The following is a 23140-nucleotide window of genomic DNA, read 5'->3' as shown; positions in this document are numbered from 1 at the left end:
ATCATCAAGGGTCGAATATCGAGGGTTAATTAACCGCCGATATTCGACTGGGAATGAAAATCCTTCGACTTCGAATATCGAAGTCGAAGGATTTTGCTCAAAAACTCGATCGATCGAAGGTTTCGAATCGAAGGATTCGAAGGATTTTAATCCAACGATCGAAGGATTATCCTTCGACCAAAAAAAACTTCCCCATAGGCTAACATTGGGTTCGGTAGCTTTTAGATGGCGAACTAGGGGGTCGAAGTTTTTTCTTAAAGAGACAGTACTTCGACTATCGAATGGTCGAATAGTCGAATGATTTTTAGTTTGAATCCTTCGATTCGAAGTCGTAGTCGAAGGTCGAAGTAGCCCATTCGATGGTTGAAGTAGCCAAAAAAACACTTCGAAATTCGAAGTTTTTTTTCTTCTATTCCTTCACTCGAAGTTAAAGAATTGGCCCATAAGAGTTTCTACGTTTCTTTATGCTCCTTTAGCATCGGCTTCAAGTGTAACTCTTCCATGTAAAAATACTCTGCATATATAAGTTACACACTATTTCTATAAAGTGGATTTCCAGCAAGTAGGGTTTTTCCACAATCCACCTCTTTTCCTTTAATGATTTGCTGCTGGGGTTATAAAAATTGAAGCCGCTATGCTCAACTCTATGGAGAGGTTTGTGTAAACAAACCGACCTTGGGTGGGGTCCATTAATCTACCTCCATCAGAACACCACTGGTCTAAATAATAATGTGTATATGTCTGGATGGGAGGCGTTAATATTTATTGCAACGCTCGCCTCTAAACTAAGGGGGCAAGGATCAATTAATAGCCACAGGGTATGTGTTTTCATGACAGTAACTACCCCTCACATTGCCACAGGATCCTTACTTTGTGAACTGGATTTCCTCCCCAAACTCCTGACTTACTTGCAAATCCACACATTTGAGGCATCACCTTGAATGGACAAAATAATGCAATTGGCCATCCCTGTGGAAGGTCATCATATTTGTCTATTCTCATAACTGTACAGTTGGCTGGTGCATTTTCACTTTTATTTCTTTTTCCATTTCCAAAAGTGGACAGGGCTTATCATGCAAGTTATGTTTTTATAAATAAAAACATAAATTTATTTGAATTGAAAAAAAGAAGGAGGACTTGCGTCAGCTTGTGTTCCCTGCATTACCTCCCAAAAATTTAAATAACACAGTGCAACATTAAAGTGGAATATCAGAATATTGTGTAGGTAAATGGTTACCTGCTGGGATAGTCAGTCCATGTATCTTGTCGGCCCAGCCAGCATAGTATCTGAATGTTTTGATAGCACCTTGGAGATCCACATAATAAGACTGTAAAAATGGTTTGCCACTGTTTAGAGATTCAAGGGTCTGGAAAAGAAAATATCAAATTTACTATGTACAACAATCATAATTTTTGAATTGAAGCAAAAATACTTTAAAATTCTTTGTTCAAAAAACCCTTCAGAATATTACAAAGTTAACTGGCTACACAGTAATATCCAACTACGCTTCATGCAATTCAGTGATGCTCTAATACTAATAGGGGTCATAAATCAGCCACTTATTTGGATGACCATATACAAATGCACCAGAATACTCAATACACTTTTCAGGGGCTCACATATGGATAGATAACTAGGCACAAATCAGTTGGAAAGACTGAGTAGACAGTTTAACAAACCTAATACCAAAATAGCACAGAATGGTTATATTGACAATTCTGGAGCAAATAAATAATTTTACCATAGTCCAAGCAGTTGATCCAGGGACTGGTCCAATTTGCCATCTTAGAGTCAGAAAGGATTTTTTTCCTCCTCTGAGGTAAATTGGAGAGGCTTCAAATGGGTTTTTTTTGCCTTCCTCTGGATCAACTAGCAGTTAGGAAGGTTATATACAGACTTGATGGACGTTTGTCTTTTTTCAACCTAACTTACTATGTTAGATTATATGTGAACTTTTTTTTTTAAAGGTTTTGCTTTTTAATGACCCCGCTTTTCAAAGAAAATCATGAGATTATGCAATTAAAATAATAATAAAATAATTTCTCTTTTATTACAGTACATGTCTATTACATTTCTGGCAGACAAAGCAGGGTCAGAGTCAAATGATATTTTATACAGCATACACAAATAGCCATGCAGCAGGACATAAATAGGCATCACTTTTATAAACTGTATTTTCTTAGGCAGCAAATTAAAGGAAGTTGAGAAATATCTAAATTCGCAGTTTCACTAAGTTCTGTACACATCAGAAGTTAACCAGACACTTAATTTTTGCCAGTCATGCAAGACATGTTTCACTGAACATTTAAACATCTTATAACAGAGAGCCACATCTGCAAATTATTACAGGCACTAAATCCTTTTGTAAAACATGAAAGCTTTAATAACAGAGTGAAAATGCTGCAACATAACCGAGTTGTTACTGTTATCTGAATACATGGATAGGTTTTAGAGTAAACCATTACTGTGTATGATACCTGGAAAAATGAGGCACTACAGTTTTGTTGCTGCAATACTGTAAAAATACAGTGAATGGGTTCACTGAACATGTTCATAAAGGAGAAGGGAAGGCTTTGTACACTTGGGGACATGATCTCTGCTCTTGGTTTTGCAAAGATGTGCAGTGACTGGATTGATAATAGTACAGTGGTAATTTAGCAAAACCGTAGCACAATGGCTACCTTTATTGTAGAGTTGCAACTTTACTTTGTTAGTAATTTTTTCCAGATAATTACCAACAAATATTTGTTTAAAGGAGAAGGAAAGGCTTTGTACACTTGGGGGTGCCAAATGTTAGGCACCCCCACATGATTGTATTGACTTACCTGAAACCCTGGGCCAGTGCTCCTATCAGCAGAAAACTGCATCGGCCGGGGTTATACCAGCGAGGACATGGAGCGATCCTCTTCCGGCGTCTTCTTTGTTCAAATTTCCCGGGGCTAACGCATGCGCAGTTGAACGAAATAGACGACTTTTTAGTTAAAGTTTGGCTATTCGTTCTACTGTGCATGCGCAGCTGCGCAAAGGAAAGAGGAAGACGTTGATTGATCCGTGGTGATCACTGGAATATCCCAGGCCGGTGCAGTTTTCTGCTAATAGAAGCACCGGCCCGGGGCTTCAGGTAAGTCAATACAATCACTTTGGGGTTCCTAACATTTGGCACCCCCAAGTGTACGAAGCCTTTCCTTCTCCTTTAACAAATATTTGTTGGTAATTATCTGAAAAAAATTACTAAAGTAAAGTTGCAGCTCTACAATAAAGATAGCCATTGTGCTACGGTTTTGCTAAATTACCACTGTACTATTATCAATCCAGTCACTGCACATCTTTGCAAAACCAAGAGCAGAGATCATGTCCTTGCAAACAAACAAGATGGTGGAAAACATATATTTGATAACTATAATTGTTTGCACATATGTTTTAAGTATTTACCATAAATCACAGTATATAGGATACTACTTACCGCAAGAGCAGTCCTCTCTCTTTCAATCAGATCAGCCAATTTATCCAGCAGCCGCCCCCTTTCTGAGGCATCCATTCTCCTCCACACAGAACCTAATGCAAAAGCCAGTCGGGCAGCTTGCACTGCTTTATCTACGTCAGACTAGCAAGAAAAAATTCATTATTTATAAAATGAATTCTATTATATACACAGACACACAAACAATTCTGCCTGAGACTATAAAAAGATAATTGTATTGCCTTTAAAATTACATTCTAAAAAATGGAAAGTTATATGCCAACATACAAAGGGTACACTTTTCCAGAATTTTATTGTTTTATTCCACAGAATGTTACAACACAGAAGAGCACTAACACTGAATGAGCAGATCCCAGGTAAGTTTTCAAATAGAAGCACAGATTCTCTATTGAACTGTAAACAGAACTTTGACAGACTTATTGTAGGATAACATACAGTTTGAGAATCTAAATTAGAGGAAGTAATTCCTATTTCAGCAGGACTAAGGGAAAACTATTTTAAGTCCTATGGTCTTTGTAAAATCATATATTACTCTGCTAAAACAATGTAGAAGTGTTATCCGTGGTAAAATAGATTTTAATTTTACAACACAAAGTAACAGTTTATATTACAGAAGACTATCCTTTAGTCCTCAGTGCAGGGAGGATTTCCTTCCCACATTTATTAAATCAGCAGCTAAAGATGAGGAGGCCAAATTCACACCTTGCTGTTTTTTTTTCTAACGCAATTACCTTTTCAGCTTCTTGAACTTCACAGATCTGCTCCCCAGTGGCTGGATTATAGACTGGGAAAGCTTTTCCACTCTCAGAAGTCTGCCATTCATTGTTTATAAAAATCTTCGGAGGAGAAAGAAAAAATAAGCAGGTTATTGTAGTGACATCTTGACCCTTCCCGTAAAGAATACACATGTTCTATTTACAGAAGGTGCAGGACCGGTGAATTTTCATAGTAGACATTGCAACATGGGTACAAATTACTTACACCCTGTCTATCTCAGAGCCAACTGCTTTGTGTCAGAATCCCTTCTAGACTTGCCAAGAAATTAAGAAGTAACCATTTTTTCCTCAGATACAATTTTCTTAATCAGAATTCAAACATGTCCACAAACTCTGACTCTTTGGGTTCATTTATGAAAAGAATGAATATCAATGGGTGCAAAAAAAAAAAAGGGCTTTATAAATACTAACACTTGTGTCTGCCTACATCCATGTGCAAGGCCAGCTATAGCAAATATGAATTCTAGCTGTATTGTTTCTGCTTACAAATCATTAAAAATAATGCAATGATTCTACAAAACATTTAATGAAGGGATTAATGAAGATACTCGCCATTTAGCCAATCACAAGTCAAGTGAAGTGTAGAACAGTTATTGACTGCTGCAATTATCACTGAGAGGCACATTTATCAAAGGTCGAATTTCGAATCCATGCGAGTTTTTAAAAACTCCCATGAATTCAAAATTCAACCAATCGAAATTTAAAAAAAAATCAAATTTTTTTTTAACTCAGATGAATATAGTTGACGCGAAAAACTCGAATCAAATTCTAATAGTATTAGATTAGAATTTTAAAAATTCAATCGAGTTTTTTCTGTGAAAAAAACCTCAAACGTCTCCCATTGACTTAATAGCAATTCGGCAGGTTTTAGGTGCCGAATAGTCAAATTTGAGTTCTTAAAGGTCCAGAGTACAATATATCTCGAAAATCTAATTTGAATTTTTTAAAAAACTTGAATCAAATTTGAATAACTCCCTAGTCGAATTTGACAGTTTTGACCATAAAAAAAAATCCAGATTTCGAATTTGACCCTTGATAAATCAACCCCTGAGCGTACCATGGTGTTTCAAATGCCAGATGTACCATTGGCATTACACTTATCTAGCATTTCAAGACCTTATCTTACACTCTTCAGAGATTGTCAAAGATATTAAGATATGAAAATTTAGCAAGTTTTAAGGGAAAAACTCCACAGCAGTTGTTAGGGAAAAAAGTATATACAGTATATTTAATAAAAGCACTGCCCATTTAATTAATCAAAGATATTTTTTAAAACGGTACCATTATAAACACATTTTACAGAGATACTTCATTTGGTACTATCAACTGATAATATCTCTTTCACACCAGAGCAGTGACTGGGGGCTAGCCTGATGGTGAATTAGAGTGAAAGTTAGAGAGAATGCCTATTTGCTCTACTAGATACTCATGTAAACCTAACCTGAAGGTGAATATAGACAAAATTCAGGGAGAACACTAAATGTGTATCCTGTGATTAGTAAAGACCAACCTTGACCTCAAAGAGAATAAAAAAAAGAGTGTAAAAAAAAAAAACCACAACAAACTGGTCTATAATGTACAATACAAATAGCTTTAAAATCCTTTGGGAAAATCTATGAAAAAAAAAAAGATCTGATTAAATCTATAAGCCATTCATACTCATTGTGTGGCACACAAATAATTTTTTTTCATGTTTGCAAAGATAGGGCCTAAACACCCAAAATTATTTAGAAAAAAAGCAAAACCAATGTGGGACACGTTAAATGGCAACAGGAACAAACCATTTCCCCCACCATTTTACTCTAAAGCAAACCACGACATCACCATTAATTTCTTATTAATTCAAGTTGATCGCATTTAAATTGGCCGTAAAAATCACAGCGTTTACTTCGGCGTGCGTGTGTGTAAAGTGCCTCATCTAATGTTCTGGAACAGTTTCAAGTCTTGAAAACCACCAGCTGCTGGGTTTACAAGAAAAACCTTACACGTAAATAACTCACTTTTGAAATTCTAAAGTGTTCCGTGTCAGGTAGTACCAGTCTGCAGACATCCATACCACCAAGCCCAAATTCTTTTGCAGTAAATGTGCATTCACTGGGGGCTTTTTACAACTCCTCCAGCTATACAGACTGTGATGGCTGTTGATTAAATGTATATAGCCTGCACATTTAATCTGACTTTCATTATGGTCACTTCATAAAAATGCCATGTAGTGGACAAGTGATGACACATTGCAAGAAAACACAAGGAATCCCTGCAAAGCTTAAATTAGATTCCATTCCTCCCCCACTTTCTAATTTATAGTGATTGTTGTAAGGGAAGTCTGTAAATCAGAGAAACTATGTGACATGAAGTGATCCTATCTGGAGAGAAAATATATATAACTATCAGCGAAGGCTGCCTCTTGCAAAAGAGAGGCCTGTTTCCATGTAAATCACCATCAAGCACCTAGAGAGCCCATTGTTCAAATTCAATAGCAAAAGGCTAGTCACAATTGCTATTCCCCTGGATTCAATGTTAATTAAGGCTGACTTTGGACTATAAATCAGTCCTTGTGTTTTTACAGCCTAATTCAGCATTAAGTATATATATTTAAAAATAGAAAACAAGTAATTGATTAACCACATTAAGTCTTTAAGAGGTGCTGGGGTTATTTGCTTTTGGGGTCTACTTATGTATAAATCTCGTTGGTTAGATTAACGCTTTCCCTTGCTGTGCTAAACAGGAAAAAAGGAGGAGTGAGCTATTCAATTGCAGCACAGCTAATGTTTTCTCTGTTTGGTGAGCACTGTTTATTATTTACCAGACTACATCCAGTTCCATCATTGCTTATGTCAGCATTAGAAACGTAACAACATACATAGTTATTAAAATACCTCTCAATTAAGGTTAAGAAAAACACAACAAAATAGCTCTATATCTGTACTACAAATAACAAAAAGATAGACACATTTATGTATTTAGCACCTTGAGTAGGATCCTGTGGATTCTACCATTTACACAGTCTCATTGTACATCTTAACTTAGAGTGCAATACACACGCATTCATTCCGTCACCCAGTCTTTCACATATGCAAACGGCCTACCCTGCACGATACGTATGAAGCATCCCATGCTCTTGTTTTGAGCAGACGGAAAAGTGAGAAGAGATAGAATGAGAGGAAACCCCTTAGAGTTAAAAAAAAAAATTATGTTTTTCACTTTATTGCTCCAAAGCAAAACATGAATAAATTGAACCTACTTTTCGGTATTTGGGGCTCACAATATTATGAGAAAGCATAAAAAGCATCATCATCTATTTATGTAGCACCAGCAGTGCTTTACATTAATTTATAACAAGCAGGGGCTCATGCATTTAAAACAAGTGTAAACGTTATATTTTGTCTTTATTACACTATACAAAAAAGTGAGAATCTTTTCTAACTCACTGATCATATGAGAAAACAATAGCAGAGACCTGTTTTTATCCTAAATAGATCCCACAGTTGCTAGAATATACAGGGGCTAAACTTTCAGCACTGTGGTAGTGTTAAGGGCACTTTCAGTGTTTGCTGAATTTATTTAAGCCACATATCAACAGGTGGTGGCAATGTAAGTTCTCATTTCCTTTCCTAAGGCAGTTGTAAAATGATGTGCTAGTGAAACAATGATGATTTACAATCTTAATTTGATGTTGCTGTGTGATGTCATAATTTATCTACAGCCTCCCCAGGTGCAAGGTTCCAAGCCACTGCCAGTATGCTCATGGACTTAGCGCTCAATTCCAGTGATATGGAAATTTCTCTCCCCCCTCTGCTTCCCCTTGGATTCAATACACAATGTTTTTGTACTTCAGCAGCTCAGCTATTCCCTTCTTTCAGTACAGGAAGCAGATTTTAACATCCAAGTAATAATGGCGTCCCACAGGAAAAATTATTCTGGATGAACACTGAGTGAATGGGAATTTCTCAACTCATTTGATTTACAAGCAAGTTATGTTTTCAATTGCTGCAATAGTCCTTATTCATGTTACTCCATATGCTATGAGCAACAAAACAAGGAAGCACATATATTTATAGATGTGTGTGTGTATATATATATATATATATATATATATATATATATATATATATATATATATATATATATATATATATACATACATATTTATTTATTTATTATGTGTTTGTGTGAATGTGATTGCAACCATACATTGTAAACTCCACACAGTCTGTCGGAACTACATAAATAGCGCAGACATTATATGTGATATAAAGGACTGTGTTTCTTCACAGTAAGGAAGAGCTGGGAATATTGAAGCTTTGGCCACAATGGACTGCCAGCTCAGCTGGGGAAAAAGTCAAACTAGTATATCATTTCACTGTATAAAACTAGCATCTTAAGACTCCCCAATGCCATCACTTTGTTATAAAATACCCAGCTGTAATAGAAGAGTAAATATTACAGAAAAGGGGAAATAATTAAAAATAAAATTTGAATTATTTGCCATAGTCATTTGGAGCATTGTGTATACGAGGTTGGTGGATAAAAGACACAATACTGGTCTACTACTAATAAACAGCTTCTTCCCTGAGATAACACCAACAGACTTTTTTAGTCAATTCCACTTTAAATAGTTAAGGTTACATTTACACACCAATAAAAATTTACAATAATACAATTTTTACAATAATATGTAGACCAGTTTGCACCAGCTTTTGCCATTCAAACACATGCATCATGTATCAACAACTAAGGGGGTTATTTATCAAAGGTCGGGTTTTAGAGGATTGTGAGGTATTTTTATACCTCGAATGGACTCACAACTGAAATGTTTTTCAATTTAAGAAAAAACTCAAATCCGTAAATTTGGGGTTAACAACCCGACAACTCGAATTAATTGAGTTTCCACTGAAAAAAGACTCGAATGGCTCGAATTAGTTGAATTTTTTAGCAAAACCCACACATCTTCAAATGGTTGAATGAACCTTTGCCATTGACTTCTACATGAAATTTGACAGGTTTTAGCTGGAGTATTTTTGGATTTGAGTTATTTCCAGCTTCGGGGTGTAACAAATATCGAAAAAATATATTTTTTTTAACCTGAAAATTCGAGTTTTGACTGAAAAATATCCCCGAAAACTCGAAATTTTTGGGTTACATACAACTCAACCTTTAATAAAACTGCCCCCAAAAGTAGGATATACAGCATCTTCCCTTTATTTAATAACTTATTGACCATAAAATTCAGTAACCCCTACTTAGACAACTAAAACATTTTATGCTATTTATTATAAGGTTATGTAGGTAAGAAAGTTTAGGACCATTTTTTTTGGCCAAGTCAAAAATATAATATAGTAAGAGGACAGTTACAATGCAGACGTTATAGCAGAAGCAACAAAATGGAATATGATGCATTAATCCCACTATGACCATTCAGCTTCCAATGTGAGCATGCTTTCCCAATGTATCTGTCAGAACAGGGACAGTACTTAAGTAGTGACTTGCTGTGAATGTGTTGGATTGCTCAATGGGGGATACAGAAAACAAAGCTTCCTCCTGTCATTTTGTTTTGTAAAGTAGATGTCTTGGTCTGAAAGTCGTACCACTATGCACCAAATGTCTTTTTCATCTACTCTTGTTCAATTTAAAGACCAGTCTGCCCATAGCAGCACATGAGAGGGGGAAGGAAGGTGGAAAGGTCTTTACTGTTTGCTTTCTAATCCATGGGGGGTGCATAAATTTCAAAAACAACCGTTTTAGACAAAACCTTGTAATTAGTGTAGCTAATACTGAGTGCTTGCTGAGAATGACCGCTTGCATGCTGCTTGGGAAGGAATGCCAAATGCAAAACTGAAATGCCAATTTTGTAAAAAGTTGGTGGCTTCTCATGAAATCTTATTTTGTTATTATATCTTTATGAAGAGATTCTATTTTTAAACCTTTCAAGTGAATCACTGGTTAAATGCATATCGATACACATCCTTCTGAAAATTTGAATGATATCATGAAAACCCAAGCATCATAATTTAATATCTAAATAAATATTCAGAAAGTGGTACTATATAGAACATATATCACTACACTGTAGTCAGGTGCCAGCTTGCCAGTTACAGATTCAAAGTTTTTTTAATGCATAATTTATTAAGCGCTCTGTCATCAATAACGCACTATCCATTTTGAGATGGAGAAAAAAAAATTGGAAAAGGAGCTGCATATCTCTTGAATATAAGGCAGGATTGATCATATTCTTTTATAAATTTCATAGTTTTTACTCTGCCCCATGGTCCCCTACTAAGCGAGAATGTTTTATTTCCTGCATATTAACATTGTTTCATTCAATAATATCAGCTGATAATTTGCCTTGGCAAGGAAGGCCATTATGGATTTCAGTAGAATATCACTGCCTATTTTACTCACTATATCGTATATCATATATGATGTTATATTTAAGTCTATTGAGCAAGCCACAATCATATAGTCATGAAATGTGCACAATACAACCAAGCTCTCTATTTCGCACTCTCGCTATTATACAGTCATAGTAACCGAAACAAGGAGGGGTAACGTTCTAAGAAACAGGATAACTATATCAATTGTATGCAACACTCACTCACTTTGCATATCCTCTAATGTTCTAAAATTGACTCCACTGCTGTTTTACATACCATACCTAATGTATATCTGATAATTCAGCAAGAACAAAAAATAAGTCTGCTAAGCTCTTTTATAGAGGTTTTTGATGAAAAAAGTCCAAAGTTGGAATCTGGCAATTAACAGCTACTGATAGTTCCCTTAACCCCATTTGGTGGTTTGTATTATGTGCCTCTTGCATTCTAACACTGGGATGTCAAACTCATGGCTCTCTGGCTATTGTGAACTAAAGTTCCCAGCATTCAAAGACAGTGGTGGCAGCCTGAGGAGCAGCAGCATACAACAGCTGGAGGGCAGATTGTTTGACCTCCCTACTCTATAAAGGAGTAAGCCAGAGTACCACCACACTCCCAACTTCTCAAATCACATTGAGGTTTGCAACTGCAGATCTCCAGACTTTTTCAACACATACTTTAGGGTTGCAGTACAGAAAAAGCAAGGGTGTTTACAAACTGGCCTGCTTATTCCTTTAAATTACAGATCACACATTTGAATTACACTGCTTTTAGAGAAGTCACTGAAATGTCTGCTGGCAGTGAGAGACAGAGTGCTGAAACATCTACATTTTAGATACCGATTACGAAGTCACCAAATTCAAAAGCAATCTCTTAATAAGGGCATCTAACCTTGAGGAAACTGACCTTTATCTCTTTACAAACTGACAAACCTGCCAACCCCAGTATCAGGTGCCTCTGTTCTTGTGATCAGAACCATCTATTTTAAATAAAAGAGTGGTGAGTATTGCTTTACATACTGTCTAATGGACCCTGTGCAAGTTTAGCCCTTTTATCTCAATGGCTAATATACTGTAACTACCCTTCGACCCCTATCTTACCATGGCTAATTCCATTAAGCTACAGAGACATGAACTCCGAGGTTTAAAGGTGGTGCCATGTTTTTCCTTTGGACCTTCTGTAAAATACATTAATGGCAATTTAACAAAAAAAACTCTTAAAACTTACTCAAAGGCACTAGCCTCTAGAAACAAGATTACATCACACATGGTACTTCAACCAACATATCGATCCATAACTCTCTGTTCCTTTCCATGAACTGGTAGATGTGCCAGTTCTCCACAGCTACCTTGCAATCCACTCAGTTAATGCAATCTGGTCCTCCTTGTTTGTAACTAAGCTACCAATCCATTTGTCAGGGCTGTAAGTTTAATGTCTGGTTCACAGGGAAATGGAATAGAGTGTTTTCACCATTAGACATAGGGTTCATCTTCTAAACTTCAAAACTGCTACTAAGGGAACAGCCAGCTATTAGACACAAAGGCAAAAGCAATAGCTGGCCAATCCTTCACACAGAGTTGCACTTTGCCAGTACTCCCTGAAAAGGATTAGAATACATCATAGCTGGGCTTATCGGTACTACAGAACTGCTAAACATATAAAAACTCTAGAACAGCAATATCACACTGAGTACGAAGGGGGGAAGTTACAAGCTGCAACAGCATGTGCTCTTGTAAAGGAAAATACTTTCTTCCTGATAGGAATCATAACGGAAAGGAAATTGTAGTGTTAGGAATATCCCGTTGCTGTCTGGATAAGACTTCAGGACATTATCTAAACTTGTATGATTTCTTCACAGTCACATTGTCAAAGAGCTGTAGGTACTTGGGCAGTATGGGCTCTTGTGGGTAATGGCATTCTGTACTCTATTAGGTTTGTTGTTTTAAGGGAAAAAGAAATCTACATTAAATACAACCTACTTCATTTACATTAAACTAAGCTGCACAAATAAAGTTGAGCTAATTGAAAACATTCATAGAATCTGGCCAAGTTCCAACTATGTGGGAACTGTACTGAAGGATGCATGCTTTGGATCAGCAGTGTCAAACCTGTGGCCCTCCAGCTGTTATAGGACTAAAATTCCCAGAATCCTTAGTCATAGCCAGGCATACAAAACTTTCTTTAAAAGGGACATTATTATTAAAATTAAAGTTTGTATTTGTGTCTGCAATATACAATGAGCAATAAGCAAAACTGAGCAATTAAACTCATGCAACTTCTAATAGTTATGACAAAGTCACTGTCAGGTTTTATGGTTGATATTCTAGCTATTTTTATTACAAAGAATTCAGATCAGAGAGAACATATCTAAAACTCACTGTTAACACACATGGCAGATGCTGGATTAATTTGCATTGAGATGTCAAGGCTAAGAAAATAAAACAATTCTGCTGCAGTTATACATTTTTCTTAAATACACTTTTAAAGGCATATTTTGGGATGAATTGATGACTTCAAATATATTATAAAAGTGCCACCACTGCTCTACAGATGTAAAAAATGTGTGTCATAGGAATACTACAAATACATCAAGTTCTTTAGCCTTTGAAAGGTAACCCTGATACCATAGCTATATTTTGCAGACACGTATGCACGGCATTATTATTTTGTTACAAAGCTTTAATGACATGTTGTATAAAAAAGATTTTCTTCAAAGCACCTTTTAAAGAGGAGGAAACAAATGTTATGTGACTTCCATTTTTTTGGACTTTGGTATACTTTCTCATAACAAACCAAATATGGAAAAGACATATAGTGTTTAAATGTATGTCTAGGAGCAAACAATAAATACTGCCTATTAAAATAACGTAACACTTTCTTTATAATTGACAAGATGGATGCTGGAGTGGGAGTTTTTAGCGATGTACAGTACCTATCCCTTGTGCTGTTGAACAATTACCCCCAGCATCCTTAAAGGCTTTGACTGTTAGTAGAGAAGTTGCAGTTTAACCACATCTTGAAATTTATCAGATATTCTTAAATATGACAATTAAGTCAATTCCTTGACTTCACTATAAACTTGAGAACATCATACAGATTCCTTTTTCTTTAACCTCTAACAACAAAAGGCCAACCACCATTCATTTACCACCATACAATTTCCACATTGTGCACAGCAAATAACACTGCTGGTAAACCAGCGCCACCAGAAAATAAACTTATGGCAAGAATCCATCTCAAAGCAAGAGATATAGATATATATGTGTATGCTTCCATGTGCATATTTTTGAAGCAGTAACCACAATACATAGTTACTTACTGCTTACTCTTCCAAACACAATGACACAATTTCTAGAAGTAAGTACTGCTATTGTGGCCTTAATCTGGGCTATGCTCATCAAAATGGCAGGAATATACATGTTCATTTAGAGGCTGTATAAACTATCACTGACCCATACCCATAACAATCACTCTAGAGTGCACCAATAAATATCCCTCTGCGAACATTAATGTAATGCCATACTTAGCTGATATCCAGTACTGCAAGTGTTGCCAGTTTAATACATTAATCAATAAGTAGATTCTCTAGACAGTGACTCAAAGTCAAATGTAAGATAAGGTTTACAGTTACAGCTCCCCCTAAATACAATTTAACATAAAAAAAAAAAATTATATATATATATATATATATATATATATATATATATATATATATATATATATATATATATATATATATATATATATATATGTGACAACTCCTTGCAAATGTTGCACATAAAAAGACAAGTCAATCCTCCTCTCCAGTGTCAGTGAAGTTCCTTGGTGTAAAGAGCAGACATAAACACACTTATTCCATTTGAGTAAACTGAAGGAATGTACCTTAATTGTTTAGTTATTGGGTGGGGAAGGAGGAAACCCAACCAATAGGATCCTATATTTGATAAATACTTTGAACAAAAATAGCAAATATCTGCAAGGAACTCTAATAATGTATTCTAATAAAAACCAAATATAAAATGAAGAAAAGTATCTATATGTTCTACCTAAAATCTATAAAAGTACACATATTAACTTGCGATTCTTCAAATGTTTTAGTGTAATAAGAAAGTCTGTATAGGTCTTACTTTTTTATCTCTGGCAGTAGTAATATGGGCATCACACGCATTAAAGGGCAAATTAAAAGATATGCTTCAGAAAACCTGAAATCCAAGGTAATGTACTGGAAAAGATGATGACATACACCTAGCATATTTTTAATGAACTTGCATGTGTTTGTTTTAAATACCCCAGTGACAAAAAGATAAGACCCATTATATTTTGGCTGCAAAAGCATTCAGGATTTCAGGGTAGAACATAATGTACTATAAACATTGAAGCTTTACTTATAGATATTACAATACTGAAGGGCAAAAGTATATAAATTAATTATTTTTATTTTTTAATTATTTAGATACAGAGGATTTAAATTCCACTTTTCTTTCAAAGCCATAAACTATAACCAAGTGCCTTTGGTTTTACTTATATAGATGTCTAAACTAAACATGTATTTAAAAAATAACTATTACCATGTAAAGTAGTCTTTAAATGGCAATACACAAATAAACTCTAGTGTCAAGAGAGTGGACTATTGTGGGGTGAATGACTTACTTCTGTCTAGGACAAGATCATAGATAGATATCTTTTTTACTTCCCTCTGGAAGTTTTAAAATATCTGGCAATTTAAAAACAGTGGGTTTACATCATGACAATAGCAAACGGAACTACTTTGCAGCAAGATGTGTGGTCAGCAGTAACTTTTAAGAGGTTTCAAGTTTCTAGCAAAGCAATTTAATAGAATTATTTAAAAGGAGTTGGGGGGTCCTCAAAATACTACAAAAAGCATTTTCTTATGATTAATTTAAAATAGACAGGAATATCATTAACCCAGAAGATATGGTATATTTCAAGAGTGCAAGGTTAAAGCTGCCTTCATATATGTTATTTATACAGATATAGATTATATAATATATTCTCTAAGGACGCTGATGTGTTTAATTAAAAAGAAATCAAAGAAATGTTTCTAGTCTTGCTTTAGAATGAAATGCTGTTCGTTTTAATGAATGCCATCTTCACCCAAGAAGGTCACAAAGAAACTGAAGAGTATAGTTAGTAATTTACAGACCTGAGCATGCTTATACTCTGATCCTTGAATATAACATAATTCTAGCTGTGCTAGAATATGGAAATACAAACAAACATTTATTCATATTTGGCTACAGAGAACTTTTTGTGGATGTGTATAGGGTTGCTCTAGTTTTATTATGAATTATTGAGAAAGAATACGCAATTGGTAAGTAAATTGTATTTCTAGGAGCATGTAATGTTAAATGAGAAAACTGTTATGCAATTTTCTTGCTGCAGCATTTAGTAAAATTTGTTACAATCTTCACATCTGTATAAACATTTTATGATACATTTGGGATGTTAAAAGGCTGTACTTAATATGTATATGTACATCTCCTCACCGGGTTATTGAAACATCTGCAAGCTGATGTATTATTTAAGTAATAGAAAAAGCTCTTCGATAAAAAGGGCAAGTGATTTGACAAACATGATTCTTATAGCATAAGATAGATAGATAGATAGATAGATAGATAGATAGATAGATAGATAGATAGATAAATAAAACAGCACTCAATCTGCTGAATTCACTTTTGGGTCAATTATAAGTATACAGCAGCAAGATGGACCCGCACTCCAGATTTTGTGTAATTTTATCATTTATTGTGTATTACAGTATAGGATACAAAATAAGATAAAATTGCACATCTTACTGTATATATATATATATATATATATATATATATATATATATATATATATATATATATATATATATATATTTCTTCCAAAAGTTACGAAATGCCTTTGTAGGAAAAGCTGAACATATATTAACAGAATACAAGTGGAACAAGGAATGAATTTGGGCAAATAATGAGAAGGGAACTTGAGACAGAACTGGCAACACTTCTATGGAGCAGGACATAGAGATAAATCTATCCCCCCACACACACATATAATAATAATGACAGTATATAATATAATGATAAATGATGATACCCCGCACACACAGAGCCAGAGCGCAGTCGCACAGCATCAGGGTGACAACTGCGCTCACTGGGACCGATTTGCGTTAAAGTCTGGACTTTCCTTTAACTCGGGCGAGCTCACGAGTATAACGCGGCATAAAATAGAGTGAGGGATCAGTAACAGTAAATAACACTGATTTCACAGTAGAAACAACCACGTGATCTCGTTTAGACCCTAACAAAACTTTATTGCATGCAAAAAAAAGTTGACGCTATATTCGCTAGCTATTCGCAGTGGGGGCTGCCGTGCTTACCTTGCTGTGCTTGACTTCTAGGTTAGCGCTGGGAGAAGGCAGGAGCTGCAGAGAAGCCATCAGGGCGGCGGGATCTGTCTTGACTTCCCCGGGCATCTCTATTTTACTGGAAGTCATGGCTGGATGCGCTTTTGGACTATCCCCTTGTCTCTCCCCCGCGGGCTCGGATATTTAGTTAGCGGTGCGGAATAGATGAGTGTGCTTCAGCCTTTCCTCCTTTCCCCTGTATATAGGCAGGTGTCAAGCTGTCTCTCTTCTCATTGGACATAGGGAGAGAGGGAGGGGGGCCGGTTCATCCCACGATGATATAATTACAAACGTCTATTTACATAAGGCGCTGGACACGGACCCACTCAGGCGAATGCCTTGCCTCTGGCATTTCCCTTTAATATCCACTTTCTCGGGACGGGCAGTAACTTTTAGAGCCGAGGAGCGATCAGTCTCCAGTAGTCTGCGCAACGCCGAGCTCCACACGCTCACAGCGCACTCTGCTTTAAAAAAAAGTTGCTCGGAGTCTCCCAGAAGTTTTCCATCCGTGCAGTAATTAAAGGCGAATTAGCACCTTGCTGTTGTGTGCACTACAGCGGAAAACCAAAAGGAGCCGAACAATGAGAGGGAAGTGTTGGGCAAGCTTTGTGCTTATTAGGCAGGCAGAGGCAGGCATCCCACTACATAATTACATACATTCTCTGTTTACAGGCAGAGAATTAGATAAAAAAAAAACCAGAAACTTCGCCTCCACTCAAAACACGCGACGTTGGACGGACACATGATCTAATTTGAGTCTATATCCCCATTTATTAGGTTTCTGTTATTTCTGTGCGCTCCTTCCTGCGGCGGGCCGCGCTGTGCCACAACTCGGCTTCATCTCGCTAATCCTGGGAGGTGTGAGTGACAGGGACGCGCCAATTAAATTGATTGAATGCTACATAGGCACCCCGATGTCTCTGCCAACCTGCTTCACTTTATTTACTTTCACAGGTTGATGGAGATTTAAACGTCTTGATCTGAATAAAACTGCGGGAGAATCTGTGTGTTGTACACTAATAAGAGTTTTTTCAGAAGGCCTCTCCGAAAATGCGCGGGTCTTTGCAATAAAGATAATTTAGCTCGATGACCAATTGTGTATCTGCGGTTAAGGGGCAGATTTATCATAGTGTGAGATTAGAGTGTACCACACAAAAACTCACCCACTCTCTATTGAATCCTTTGAGGTACATGGGATTTTTAGAACCGTATTTATCAAATAGTTAAACTCTATTCATTAATAAGTAGACTTTTACAAACCCTATAGGAATGAATAGAAAGTGGGTGCATTTTTCTGTGGTAAACTCGAATGTCACTTTTTTGATAAATCTGCTGGCATGTCTGTGTTCATGAATGTCACTTCAGTGTGCAGATAATAAGGAAATAATCACCCTACGCTAGGTGGGCTGCAGGGCCATGCAATTTGCTCCACATTTTGCCTAGGTCAATGAGACACATAAAAAGTAGAGCAATGTGACGTCCTTTTTATGACATTACAACACAGAGGAATACAAGCGAGGAAATAGGGCAAAATATCTAGTCTTCGTCGTTTTTGGCAGTTGGGCAAAGGTTTATAGACTGTTTTTTTAGCCTTAATGTGTTGCATTGTATTATTTATTGGTGTCATTATTCACCATTACTTTGCCGTGAAACAAAAGCGTGTACAGTAAATCAGGTGTCCCTGCGATAACAGCTATATCGTAAAGCCCTTTTATTGCTAATGGCACCAAGACGCCACATTTCATGCTGTTCAGGGATAGCTTGTCCACTAGCTCTGTAGACAGAGAAAGCTTAAGGGAAGATTTATCAAAATCTGAGAAGTGTTTTAGCCTATAAGGATTTTTTTGGGGAGCACTTACCGGTCATAACACCACATGCAATACACAAAAAAGGCACCTTGTTTAAAAACATAGCGCATCACATGAAAACACTGTAGAACATGTTTTAGCTCATGCCTGATTCATTTCACATGGGGTAATCACAAAACATTTTTTTTAGGTTGGATTAGTCATTTCTCACATTTATTATTTCTTGGGTAAATTTTCTCGATCCTAAAGATGCCCCGAGACTCCTTTTCCATAGGCTTCTAATATGAATGTGTAGCACCCTGGATCTGGGGTGTCACCAGTATACTTTGCAAGATCATACCCATTAGCACAATTTCATAAAACACTCACGGGTGTGCTACAAATGCATTTATTAATACAGCTCAATTATTAAGTAAGTGAATCTTCCCTAAAAATGCTGATGTACCCCGTTAGATAAAATTGATATTGATGTTTCTCCTCTCTCGATTGCTAAATTGATACAACTGATAAATATTAGATAAAGTATTAGAAAAATCTCAATCTGTTACAGAAACTCTGATAGCTTGAGATATATATTTCTCACAATTGCACAGTCCCATTGTACAACCAAAACCAGAAATATTACCTACAAGCTTGTCAGTGGAGTGATCCTGTGGGATCAGGATCCAACCCTGTTTTTTTTTCCATTTAAATTCATACAGAAAGATAGGTGTATTTGCTTTAACTAGGGATGATCTTAAATGGGAAAGCAGGGCAATAATGATTTATGTTTTTTTCTTTACCACTACGCTAAATCACTAAAATGTGAAGTTGCGTCTTAGCAGCCGAATGCTGGCGAAGTTTCGCTAGCGTTAATTTGTCAGCTGAAGCATTATTTGGCGATCTTTTGCTAGCATTCAATTCTGCCTAGCGAAACTTTGTTAGTATTCTTACACATAGGCAGGGTCAGACTGGGGGGCCCGGGGCCCACCGGGACTACTGGCCAGGGCCCCTTCCGACCCCCCCTGCCCCCCATTGTGATGCACCGAGTGCGCGCACACAAAGGCGCCACTCCGCGCACCAGCGTGAAGGCGCCTAGGTGCCTGGCGCATGCGCAGAAGGCGCTGCGCTGATCGGCGCTGCGCCGATGGCGCTGCGGGAGGAAAACTTTTTTTTACAGATCTCTGGAGAGGTGTCTTGCCCGGCGGGGGCCCATTAAGGGTCGGGGCCCACCGGGTATTTTCCCGGTGTCCCGCCGGGCCAGTCCGACACTGCACTAGGTCAGTTTGAACAGGTTAGGTACTTATAGGTCATATATATTTCCTTATTAGAGATGTTGGTTAAAATTCTTGAAGTGGCTACTTATTATTCCAAATTTCCAAGGAAGCAAAGTAAAGACTCCTCTAATGCCCTAGATATGAGCCCACCCTAAAACAAATGTAGCATGTCCCTCAAATTGGTTAAAAAAATTGTTAACACAAAAATCTTTAATAGCAAGGACTTTGAAGGCAATCTCGCTTTAAAAAATGAAAAAACGCCAGCGTTTTTTTTTTTACAACTTTTATGAGTTTCCGGCTTACAGGATATGATGTCACTGACATAAGATTGGGGAGAGTGAAGCTTCATTTTATCAGTTTGCCTGTTTTAAGGTGGCAAAGAAAACTCTGGCAAAAGAGGTGACGTTCTGTAAAATTCGCACAGAATTTGCAGAGTATCGATTAGTTAGATTAGAGTAAAAATTCGCCTGGCGATAGGGTGTGAAACTGCATTATTACTGACTTTTTCACTAGAGAATTGTCGTCTTCGCCTTAGTAAATTGGCGATGTCCCTTCGGATGAGATTTCTGGCGAATTTTCGCTAGCGACAGCCACTTGACCCTTTAGTAAATCTGCCCCATAGTGTGACATTAAAGGGGTGGTTCACCTTTAAAGGAGAACTAAACCCCCCATATAATAAAACCCACAACTCCCTACCCTCCATAGTCCCCCCTCCCTGCTCCCGCCCGCACAGGTGATAACTCCAGTAATTCCCATATCCTGTAATTACCCCTCATTGCAGAGTAAGCGCAGCGGAGCTCATAGGCGCCATCTTCTTCTCTTCAGTAATCTTCGGAAAGTAAGCGCTGTATCGGCGCATGTGCAATTGGAGCAATCTTCCGGTTCTGGACAACTGCGCATGCGCCGAAAGTGACGGAAATAGCCAAAGGGAAGAAGATTTGAAGATTACCGAAGAGAAGACAATGGCACCATAAGATTAAAATTAGAGGCAATTACTGGAGTTATCACCTGTGCGGGCGGGAGCAGGGAGGGGGGACTATGGAGGGTAGGGGGTAGTGGGTTTTATTATATGGGGGGTTGAATTCTCCTTTAAGTTAACTTTAAGTGTGCTCTAGAACAGCTGGTCCTAAGCAACTTTTCAATTCGTCTTCATAGTTTATTTTATTATAGTTTTTGAATTATTTCCCTTTTTCTTCTGTTTTTTTTAAGATTTTAAAAGGGGGTCACCAACACATGCTTTGTAAGGCTACAAATGTAATGTTACTGCTACTTTTTATTACTCATCTTTATTGCTCATCTATTCAGGCCTCTTCTATTCATATTCCAGTCTATTATTCAAATCAATGCATGGTTGCTAGGGTAATGTGGACCTTAGCAAGCAGATTACTGAAATTGCAAACTGGAGAGCCGTTGAATAAAAAGATAAATCATTCAAAAACTACAAATAATAAAAAATGAAAACCAGTTGGAAATTGTCTCAGAAAATCACTCTCAATATCATACTCATTAACTCAAAGGTGCACATCCCCTTTATATAATAATGATTTGCCATAAATGCTTGTTTTGTTGGAGTGATGAGCTTAGAGATAGCTAAAACAGCATTGGACAAAACACCTCTGTCCGTCTGTCGGCTCTGTACAAAGTACAATTAAGAAAGTACTTTGCTGTGGAGGGCAACTTGTTACCACTCTGTGTGCATCAGTTACGGTGATCAACGTTACATAACACAAGCAGCAGTGAAAAGGGGGACAAAGGGTTTGGGCTACTGTTCAGTTCTTAACACATCAGTATAATTTACATATTTTTAAAAAAACTATCTATATGAATTTTATCACTGGAACAAGGTAGTACTAGAAAGCACATTGCTTCGGAGGACTTATTTTAATTACCTTCCTGTCTTTAAAGCATACATTGCTTTATAGTTTTCAATTTAATAGAAGCCAGGTGCTTTATTATTGTCACCTCCTTTTGTATTTTAGTGTTACTACAGGGACTGTAGGCTATGTCACAGTAGCTGGGCCCTGGACCATAAAGGGCCCCATGGGCATAAAGAATCATATGTCTGGGATTCAGATGCTGATAGTGCCTGGAGTTTGGGTGGTTTGGCTTCAAGGAAATGGGCTGTCAATAAGCAGATTGGAAGGGTTTAACATGCCCATAGTACAGTTGCATTCATCCTAAGGAAACTACATCGGAAACCAGTATTGAATGGATTATAATATAAGATATAATTTGGGAGACCAGTGAGTTAGGTGGCCATAAAGGGGTAGACTAAATCTACCTGTGCATACACACAGACCAATATTGGGTCCCAAGTCTGCCACTCTTGATCAATGTATGTTCTCCAAACTATGATTTCTCTGTCAGTATCCAAAAAAGAGTTTGGTTACATATTGATTTTGCCAATCATAAAACCTCCTGGCTGAAAACCACAGTTGGTCTGCATGGGTTGGATCTTTGACAATAATTTACTCATCTGAGGTCTTCACCAAACAATCATATATCACACCAGTCTATGGAGAGGATAAAAGCCTGGGTACATGCACCTTCTTTTGAGGTGTATGCAGTTTAATTGTTCTACCCTCTCACAATATGGGTAGCTGTTATTTACAGACCTCCTTCTGCCAAATCTTTTGCTACATTTCTCTCTGACTTTGAATCCTGGCTCTCTTTTTTTCCTATGCTCTGACAGCCCTGCAATTATTCTGGGGTGTCTTCAATCGATGACCCCTACCAGTCGTGGCAATCACAATTTCTCCATCTAACCACCTCCATTTGGACAAAAACAGTAACCAATAAGGATGGTCACTTTCTAGATCTGGTCTTTACTAAAAACCTAAATCTTTCTGCATTCAACAGTGAACGTTTTTCTATTTCAGATCACCATCTTATTTCTTTTTCTCATCCCGCCCCCCCTTCCCCTAGGTAACCCTCAGCTATAAAATTCTGGTTCATAACAAATGCACTGTTGATGTAACTGCTCTGTTTCATTCTCTCAGCTCTTGCTTCTCCTCCATCAGTACTTCCTCTGATTCACT

The 23140-nt window shown here is 37.1% G+C and overlaps 1 protein-coding gene across 1 annotated transcript in view; it reads right to left on the bottom strand.

Annotated features, from left to right (window-relative positions):
- The window catches only part of aldh1a2.L (aldehyde dehydrogenase 1 family member A2 L homeolog), a 34322-nt gene extending 17129 nt beyond the window's left edge, over positions 1-17193 (bottom strand). Inside the window, 4 exon segments of the mRNA NM_001090775.1 lie at positions 1238-1367; positions 3465-3605; positions 4214-4318; positions 17012-17193. Coding sequence (NP_001084244.1) covers positions 1238-1367; positions 3465-3605; positions 4214-4318; positions 17012-17128 — 493 coding nt within the window. The 5' untranslated portion in view covers positions 17129-17193.
- Positions 17194-23140: the final 5947 nt, after the last annotated feature.

The sequence above is a fragment of the Xenopus laevis genome, chromosome 3L, assembly GCF_017654675.1.
Source record: "Xenopus laevis strain J_2021 chromosome 3L, Xenopus_laevis_v10.1, whole genome shotgun sequence".
NCBI lineage: Eukaryota > Metazoa > Chordata > Amphibia > Anura > Pipidae > Xenopus > Xenopus laevis.
This window is presented reverse-complemented; position numbering and strand designations above follow the sequence as displayed.